The 9,875-nt window shown below is 33.7% G+C and overlaps 1 protein-coding gene across 1 annotated transcript; it reads right to left on the bottom strand.

The window, feature by feature from the left end:
* Positions 1-5,040: 5,040 nt before the first annotated feature.
* LOC11437020 (KH domain-containing protein At2g38610) lies at positions 5,041-9,164 on the bottom strand. The gene is made up of 7 exons (XM_039828755.1): positions 8,738-9,164; positions 8,572-8,660; positions 8,333-8,457; positions 6,861-6,977; positions 6,607-6,723; positions 6,329-6,472; positions 5,041-5,742 (listed from the first exon to the last, which is right to left on the bottom strand). The coding sequence occupies exons 1-7, from the start codon at positions 8,827-8,829 to the stop codon at positions 5,596-5,598; spliced, it is 831 nt and encodes a 276-aa protein (XP_039684689.1). The 5' UTR covers positions 8,830-9,164; the 3' UTR covers positions 5,041-5,595.
* Between the last annotated feature and the right edge of the window lie 711 nt (positions 9,165-9,875).

The following is a 9,875-nucleotide window of genomic DNA, read 5'->3' as shown; positions in this document are numbered from 1 at the left end:
TTCACGCTAGCGAAAAGACACAGACATTTACGTGTTCGACTTTCCGCTCTTTTTATTTCGTTAACGTTTGAAAATTTATTAGATTATAGGGATGGTAATGGGTACCCAATGGGTAGGGTATTATAGTATCCATCTCCATACCCGCGTTTGTAAAAAAATATCCGTACCCGAACCCGTACCCTCGTGGGCAACAACTTTAGTGTCCTTCCCCATACCCTATGGGCACCTAAGTGCTCATACCCGCACCCATTACCCGCATTTTAACTATGAAAAGACAAAAAAAAAAAACCACAATTGAAATAAAACTATGATCCAAAAAATTTCAAATCAACTTATAAAATAATATGAATCGTAGTATTTAGCCAAATAAAAAATAATATGTATCGTAGTATTTTGCAGGTACCCATCGGACTTGGATCCAATTGTCATCCCTTTAGAAGTATAAGATTAAACACGGTAAAAAATATTTATTAATATTTACTTTTGCGGTTAGTTTGTTTTGGATTTGAAACAATTTACTACGATCTCTTTTTAAAAATAGCTTACTCAAAACGCTTATTTTATGCAAAACACCTTATTTTTAAAAATAGCTTATTCAAAACAGCTTATTTTATGAAAATACCTTATTTTAAAAATAAAATAAAAAAGCTTATTCAAAACATCTTATTTTAGAAAACAACTTATTTTATGAAAAAACAACTTATTTTTGAAAACAACTTCTTTTATGAAAAACATGTTTGAATAAGTTGTTTTTTGAAAATAAGCTGTTTTGAATAAGCGGTTTTTAAAATAAGGTGTTTTTCATAAAATAAGTTGTTTTTTTAAAAGGGTTAATAGTGTTTTCCACCCCTGTAATATATGTCATTTTTTGTTTTCGCCCCTATAAAATTTTCGGTTTGATTTGCACCCTCGTAAAAAATTTATTTTCCGGAAAACACCCTTAATAGGCCATTCAAAAACCAAAAATTGTTGGTGAAATTACATGTTCATATATGCAAAAATGATAAGTTATGAAGATTGTGCTAAATTGGTGAATTTCTCCTAAGTTGTTGTTAATTTGAGTTGTGATTCTTGTTCAAATGATGTTATGAATGTTATTTGATATTATGATTGATGAATAATTGCTTGGGTATGCATATTCATGGATTGATGATGAGAATTTGAGTTGTGTTGGTGTTTTGGTGAAAATGAAGAGTTAGCTCAAATGTCAAGTGTTTTCAAGTTTGATTGTGTCTTTGTAAGTCTTTTTAGTCATATTGACCTATAAACATGTTCTGGGAACACATTTAGGCATTGAGGGATCAAAATTTGGGTTTTGGGGTGAAAAATGGTTCAAACCCGTGAAAAATTATGCAGAAATGATGACTGTTCGCTTAAGCGAACCGGAAGCGAGTTGTAAGCGAACAGCTACTGTAAGCAGTTCGCTTAAGCGAAGAATCGTTCGCTTAAGCGAAATGCCTTTTGACAACATTTCTGATTTCGCGTTCTTGTGTCTTTTTCACACGTTTCTGTTTTGAATTGGACTTTGGTGTAAACATGAAAGTTGTAGATAATTTTATTAGCTTTCTAATGGCCTTGGTTTGACGTCCAAATGATTTTTAGAACTTGAGATATGATTAAATTACTACACATGGGTCATGTGGATTTTTGTGAAAACTTATCATAACTTTTTCTTTGAGCTGTGGAACTTTTCCAAACTTGATATTGTGTTTAATGAAGTACTTAGAGTGAATAATTGAGTATGCATTTATGTATTTGGAAATGTGAATGTGTTGATGGTTTGAGATATAATTTTGAGTGGAAAGGGTTCCAAACCCATAACTTTTTCTGCAAACCTGTGAAGGTTCGCTTAAGCGACCTGGTAAGCGAACATTCATAGTCTTTTCTGGGTTCAGTTCGCTTAAGCGAACTGTGAGCGAGCAAGTAAGCGAACAAAGTGAGTTGCTACTGTAATTAACTTGTTCGCTTAAGCGAACCAGAGGGTCGCTTAAGCGAACAGCTCCAGTTTCAACCACCTTGATCTTTCGTTCCGGGTCTTTGGGGGCCAATCTGAGTTTTCTTAAATGATGTCTTAAACATGTTTAATCACTGTTAATCCTCCAAAACCTACTGGAACAATGATTGCTTGCATATACTTGTAATTTTTGAAATGAGTCTTAACTTGTGAAATTTTGAGAATTCCAAACTTTGTCGAAAGCAAATTTTGTAATCTAATAAGGCTTGCAAGTGAACCTACAGCTCATATAGACTTAGGTGATGCTTGCAAGGGTGGTCAATATCTTAATCAAAGTAAAAATGATATTTCGGGTGGGAAGTGAAAGGTTGTGAAAATGGGATTTTTCTATGAACTTAAGTTGTGCTTGGTTTAATGTTGATGATCCGAAGACGACTTAATTTCATGTATACATTGTCGATTAAGATTGGTTAATTGTTTTAACTTGTCTATGATTGTTTCGTTTCAAGTTGGTACGGTGAAATGTTCATATGGTTAAGTGAAATTGTATGAATGATAATGTTGAATGACATTGTTGATTATTGATAATCATGTTTATGTATGATGAATTGTAGATGTTGAATATAATATTTATCATGAGATGTTGTTTTCCCTCTTACTTAGAATATAAGAATGCCCGAATCGGTGAACTATATGTGATAGTTGATGTTGAATAACATTGTGGATTATTGATGATCATGTTGATGTGATGATGGTGAATACTATGATTTATTTGTGTATGGGCATGTTTTCTTGATAATGCAATGATGTGGAGATAATCAATATAATTGGGTGTTGTCCTATATATTGAGGTTGAGATTGTGAATTGTTGTCGCATTATCGAGTCCTTATACATGTCCATGCATCATAGTCGTTGTTGCTGTAAAAGGGATGACTCTTTTGCTTCGAGATTATTGTAAGGCAGGTGTGAGCCCTTACAATCGATGTGCAAGTGGCATCGAAAGGTGACGACCTTGTTGAGATTTGGTACCGCATGCATTTATGTGTCCATAAGTGCATATCATAGCATGAGTCCTATGTGAATTATGTGATGGGTGATGAATTGAGATGAATGAATGTCGATAATGATTGTTTATGATTGATGTCGAGAATGAATATTTTTGATTGGATAATTATTCATGTGATTGATATATGTGGATACGAACTATCAAGTTGTGGTATAAGTGTTTATGCATGGCTGATATTATTCAAGTACATGATATTATTTGATTTGATTATTATCTGGATTATGATAATGTAATGCTTACCCCCAGTGGTTTTAACCGTCTACTTGCCTATATGGGTGAGTAGACGTTGTGCAGGAGTAGTCTCGGTGAGTCTTTGTTTGGGATATCGGGAGCTTCCTCCGAAATCGTTGTCGTGTCGGCTCTGATCTAGGCTTGTCGTGTCGGTCTAGATTAGGTTGTTTATATTTTCCTTTGGATTATTATTTTGTTGTTGTTGTTGATGACTACCCGTATGTTTGGGTTTTGAAATTTATTTTTGGGACATGATTTATTTGCTCATGACATGTATATATTCGATCACTCTGATTTATATTCCGCTGTAACTGTTGAGATTTACATACATGTCTATCGTTTTTTGAATTTTGAATAAGACGTAATCTCTATTTCTTGAATAAATGTATTATTCGCATGTTTAATTGCTTTAATAGAAGTAGGGTGTTACAATTAGAAATAGATTTAGGTTCTTATGTAATAAGCTTAAAAAGCTTCAACATTATTGTAATGTATTGCTCATATATTAATAAAATGAGTTGTTTTTATCTTTTTGTATTTTTATTTCTGGTTTATGGGTTTATTTGCATTTATTTTATGAGTTTCAAAGCTTTAAAATTGTAAAAGTTCTGGAAAAAAACCATTCCGAATTTTGAAATCCGAATAAATCTGCAAAATTCTAACAATGCAATCCGAAAAACGAAATTCGGACCAGGGATAAAAAGGGAAAAAGTAGGCGCATGAGGAAAAACATAGTGTGGCAAAAGTAAATCTCTTTTCTTTTTTATTGAATAAGAATGGGTTCAAACTTCTTTCAAAAAACATTCAAGTTCAAACTTCAAAGCCTATTTTTTTACCAATAAACCAAACTCAGTTCAAAGTCTATCTTTTCACCACTAAATTAAACTTAGAAAATCAAAATCATTGTTGATGCCAAACCGAGAAATCATCAATCATTTTTCTTTCATCGACCTCGAATCCAAATTCAATAAGCTCAAACCTTTTCCTAAACCTCCAACATTTTCAACCCCCAAATTTAACGACAACGACTGATCAAGCTCGCATCGTACTTGCACCATTTGTGTTCTGAATTTTGGGGAAAATTTTTATTTTCAATCCATAAAACTGGCTTCTGTAATCAAGTAGAGAAACCTAACCCATACCATAAACCCGCGTGATTGTTGCATCAGTGAAATCGTGAAAGAATGGTGACACGGGTGCGGTCAAGTGAATGAGTCCAGACATGGATTGGATTCCAAGTGAGAGAACGGTGACTTGGTTGGTGGGTGTAACACTTCAATGACTTTGTGTTTGGTGACTTTAGTGTATTTTAGATGAAAGAGAGTTATAATTGAATGATTAAAATAAATTATGTTGATGAGAGAATTATTAGTTAGGAGAGAGATAGAGACAAAGGCACCAAAGCCAAAGGCACCCAAGTGCTACCCGTATACTTCATTGATATTTGAGTGTTCAATAGTTTCTGAGTTTTCTAGAGCATTTGATTTTCTATTATTTATAAGCATAATTATATAAATGATTTGGAAATAAAGTACTGATGTGGAAAAAATAAATTATTCAACTCGCTATTGCCACCTCAGCAGTCAGCACCGTGTCATATGAGACGGATACAACATCAAAAATGGAGGGGGACCAAAATATCCCAAGAGTTTCGTAATGGGACCTAAAATTTCAGTTTAAAAAATGAAGGACTAAAAGTTAATTGTGATCAAAATAGAAGGACAAAAAATACATTTGAACCAATATAAAAATAAAAACAAGTCCTACCTATTTCAATTTGACACGGTATAAATCTAAAACAATTCGCTCAAATAACATGTATTATCTATTCTGTTTAAAACAAATGCCCACATGAGAGGACTTTTTTATGACATTCCTTCATAGTTCCAACTTCAATGCATTATACCTTTTGGAAAGAATTACAAATGCTAATGACAGACAACTAAAAAGAATCCAGTGAGACTTGGCAAGTCACATGCCCACAAAACTTGGTCGATTTAGACCTAAAACTTAACCCATCATTTGTATATATTCCACACTTCTAGGCAAGTTATTGACACAAGAATAAATCCAATAGCTGTATTAAGTTAAAATGAAAAGGACTGACCTGAACAAGCCTATTCTTAATACCCAACATAATTATTTTATCATTTTCTTTTGAAAAATCTATCCACCATTGTTAGCCAGAATGTAGGATAAAAGAGGATGAAAAATCACCAGAATGCTAGCCAGCAATAATTGTCAGCCTATTCTTTCATAGCTGCATTGATGCAGATGTACTGCAAGATATTCCCAGCAATGGGTTGCTGGACAAATACCAATCTAAGATAACAAGGACACCTTTCATCTACCAGTTTTTGCTCGCTTCATTCCACTAGAATTAAATGGAGATACACTACCGCTTGGTCCAGGACTCTCTTCTCTCAAATTTGAATTCAACAATGCCAATTCCCGCAACTGCTGCCTTTTGATGAAATCTTCTGACTCATCCTGCATATCAGAAGTTGACATCCCAAACAAAGTGAATATACAAGACTTTTCACAACTAAGATTAATCATCAAAATGATTACTATATGGAAGTCGTGGTGTTCTTGATTTAAACGATAACATGGTTGTGTCCGGGAAGATATTGTTATACATGCTAGAGAGCTCAAAAAAAATGTGTAGATTGCACAAAAATGTTTTAATATATTTACCACAAATTTGATGTGGTAGATTAAGGTGATTTTAACAGAAATTTCACAAACAAGGAAAAGGTATTCCATCTGGTGTTGAAATGATGCTAATATTGTCAAACAATTAATAGGCACTTCTAATATAGCTGGGAAGTTATGTTCCTGACTTCAATTGATCAAATGATATCACTCGAATCCATATAATTAACTAACAAACTTCGAAACCATTGTAAGAAAGTTGTTTCTTTAAATTTGGTCAGGAATTTTAAAGCTTCTAAATGTCTACACATTCATGGATCAGTATGTTAATACCATTCTTAAACAAAATGAAGCAGAATAGTAGCCACCTCACACAGCCTAACACGGAGAAAAGATCAATACACGAAGTGAAGGAACTTACCACCGGTTTCAGTAATTCTTCTATAATTTCCTGAGCCTGCCTGAGCCTCATGTCAACAACATTAGCAGGTAAATCGGCTTCAATCAATATGTGGAGTGGCTCATTGAGATGCTCATACCCTGGCCTTCCTCTCAATTTCTCTTCCTAAAGATTTAAAGGACAACAATCTCAGTTGTTAAACAAAAAATATACATAATCAGATCAATAGACAGAAGCATCATTTTTGTTACACATTTTGCAGTACTAAATCGGGAAAATCATATCAAGATTTACATTACCTTGTCTGGATCCTTTATTGACCCCTTTCCTCTAATGAACACCCTGCAACCTGTAGTAGCTTCTACCCGTTTCAGAGAATTACCTCTAGGTCCCAGAAGTCTTCCAACAAAATTGAACTAATGCAATAAAAAGAAATATATTTAGATTAATTCTAGTTGGTCGAACATTTAGTTTCAAGAAAGATAAAAGACAGTGGTCTGATCAAGTAAAAATAATTTTCCCTTATTGAACTAGAATTGACATATGAACTTACATTAGGGTACGTATCCACTGGAATTTCCAAGCGCAAAATCCTTTTAACAGTGTATGAGCTAGGACTTGCAGGCGCGCCTTGCCAATCCATTGTCATTCCAGGAGTTCCACATAATCTCTGCTTTGCAAAATAAAGTAATGCTATCTTAGATGTATAAAAGCTCATATAGTGTACAAAAAAATAATCTGAAAAACCTAGATAAATAATGAAGTTGTTTGATTTAAAAAAAAAAAAAAAAAAAAAGAACTAGCATTCTCAAACTAGGTAACCATTAAGAAGTTTGATACGAAGTAGAGTAAGGTGAATAGATCAATATACTACGGAACAAAGTTTTCGGCCGGTCATATGGTTTTCTTTCAAGACTGATAAATTAATTAGTCATAATGTCAAATACCCATTCTTTGCATTCACAGTACTTGCCTGATCATCCCATTAGCAATTTCTTTTTTCTTCAGTATTCTTCCTCTTTTGAAATATTAACATTTCTCAAATTTTCCAAGATTATTAATTTTTACATTTATATATTAAGGATTTCTTTCTTTGCGTAGTGTTATTTGATAAGAAACTAAGCATCATGCTAAATCATGAACATTTTCCTGGCCATACATACAAACATACTATCTACTAGAGCATCTCCAATGTGGAGTCATTTACCTAAATAAGGACCTTAACATGTTAAGGACCTTCATTGGAGGAAAAAAAAATGGATGCAACTATATAAGGATTCTATCTCTTCAACAACTAACAAGTCCCAAGGTCAAAATAAGAAAGAAAATAGATAAAAGTTGGTCCCACCGTCTCAAATTCATGTGATTCTTGTTCTCTTCAAGTTCTTTTTATTTATTTTTGAAATACACACATTAAGGTACATATTATTGAAACCTATTTAAGGAGTCATTTTAGTTTACTACCATTGGAGTCATTGAGTTCTTAATCCATACTTCTATTAAAAAATTAAAAATAAGTAATCAGTCCACTTAAGACCTATGTAAGGGATCTTTTTAGTTTACTACCATGGTGGATGTTATGAGTTGAATACTTGAATGAACCCTCACTTTAGCCCCTGAGGTATCACTCTCTCCAACTTAACCCCTAAAGTAAATCAAAAGAATTAGTCCAAGCATACGAAATCCATCATTTTAGATCCAAAGTATATGAAAATTCCTCCCTCTCAGTCACTAAAAACTTACAGCAGCAAGGTCTAAACTGACGGATGCATAGACTGTAGGGACTAGATATTTTTAATATACTTTAGGGGCTAAATTGGAGAGATTGATACTTGTGGGACTCAAACACTTGTTACATCACAATCCAGAGCATTAGACTAACTGTAGGTGACAAAATCTTAACATTGTCGAAGTATAGAAAACATAGCAATCAGTTACTAGTGATGATAGAGTACATAAAGTGGCAGATGAAGAAATGATAGTAAAAGTATGAGAAGCAGCTAGCTTAAGTTGAGTAGAATTGACCTCGTGTTGAAGATTATTCCATCCAGTGAGGTTTGAGGAAGACAAAGGACTAGGGCTTCTATGGCGCAGTCTGTCAAAGTCAGCAAAACCTTGATTGGATAACATTCCAGAAACTCTTAATATTTCTGTACAGAGAGAGAGAGAGAACAGAGATGATGATGTATTATTGAGCTGAGAAGAAGTAAGTAAGATAGACAAATTGATTATGAAAAGAAAAGAAAGAGATCTGAGTGACTGACCTTGATTCAAGAGACGACTGGAGTTGGGAAGGATTTTGATGAATGGTCCAAGTTTCTGATACTCTGCCAGTAACTCGGACAGATACTGACTGTCATGTCATAAACAAAGTAAGGAATGAATGAATCGTGTGAATCAAACACAACAGAAATACGTAATACGTAATACCTGTCGATGATGTCTGAATTAGGTCTAATCTGAGGAGAAGCAGCTCTCACAGGGGAAGAGAAGTTCGGATTATACAACCCTCCTCCTGACATGATGATTGATTGATGCCACCCGATCGATCGAGTTCACAAAAGGAGTCTACCTCCCTAACCTACCTAGCTGCTGCTGCTGCTAGCTAGCTAGCTAGGTTTATTAATTCATATGCTTCTTTCTAGTACTACCATATACTACCAAACAATCAATCGATCAGTAATTTCTCGATTTTTACATCAGCGTAAATGGAAGGCAATCAAATCAAATCTTTTCTTTAATTGTTTTTTCTTTTTAAATTTAATTTTAATTTTGTCAAAGAAAAGTTGAAGAGAATTGACTGACTTCGATGAGTTGAGAATTACAGAGAGAAGAAGATTATGACAGTGCGAGTGCGAGAGAGATGAGATGAGGAGGAAGTAAAAGAGAGAGATTTGACCATAAGGCAAAGTTATTTAATTGTACGCTGACTGAGCCAGCGGGGTGACAGCAAGCGAACACCGAGAGGAGACTGTGAACCACCTCTAGACACGTGTCGCCCATGCACACAATCTCAACTTTTTGCGATACCTAATCATTCATTCATCTCATTTGTTTAGGGTCTTTTTTATTTATTTATTTATTCTTTGAAAAATGATTAGTTAGGTTAGGTGTTACGATTGCATTGCAAGACCAAGCAGTAAGGAAGGGGATTTGTGTCTTTTAACAGCACCAACAACAACAAAGCAAAGGAGATTTATGATGTTTGCCAGCGCGCACTTAGCTGCTGGACCCACAAACACATGGTTGGATCCTCCTCTCATACCCGATATTGTGTTTCTATCATTTTAACACTCTACCCCACCAATTTTTACTACATATTCTTATTTAATTTTATATTTTTATTTTTATAATTACATAAAATTACAATTATCGATTATGATTAAATTAAAATAATAAACATTTAACAATTTTCCTTAAAAAAAACACTTACAATTTATTTTTTAGTTTTTTGTAAAAACAAATTTTATTTAAATAATTTATTTATTTATTAGCTAAATGGTTGATTAGAAGAATTCTAGATGTTGAAATGATTATTATAGGGATTCATTTCACTAAAAAGAAGTTT

Source organism: Medicago truncatula, chromosome 8 (assembly GCF_003473485.1).
Source record: "Medicago truncatula cultivar Jemalong A17 chromosome 8, MtrunA17r5.0-ANR, whole genome shotgun sequence".
NCBI lineage: Eukaryota > Viridiplantae > Streptophyta > Magnoliopsida > Fabales > Fabaceae > Medicago > Medicago truncatula.
Note: the sequence above shows the minus strand (reverse complement) of the source record. Positions and strands in the feature narration are given on the sequence as shown.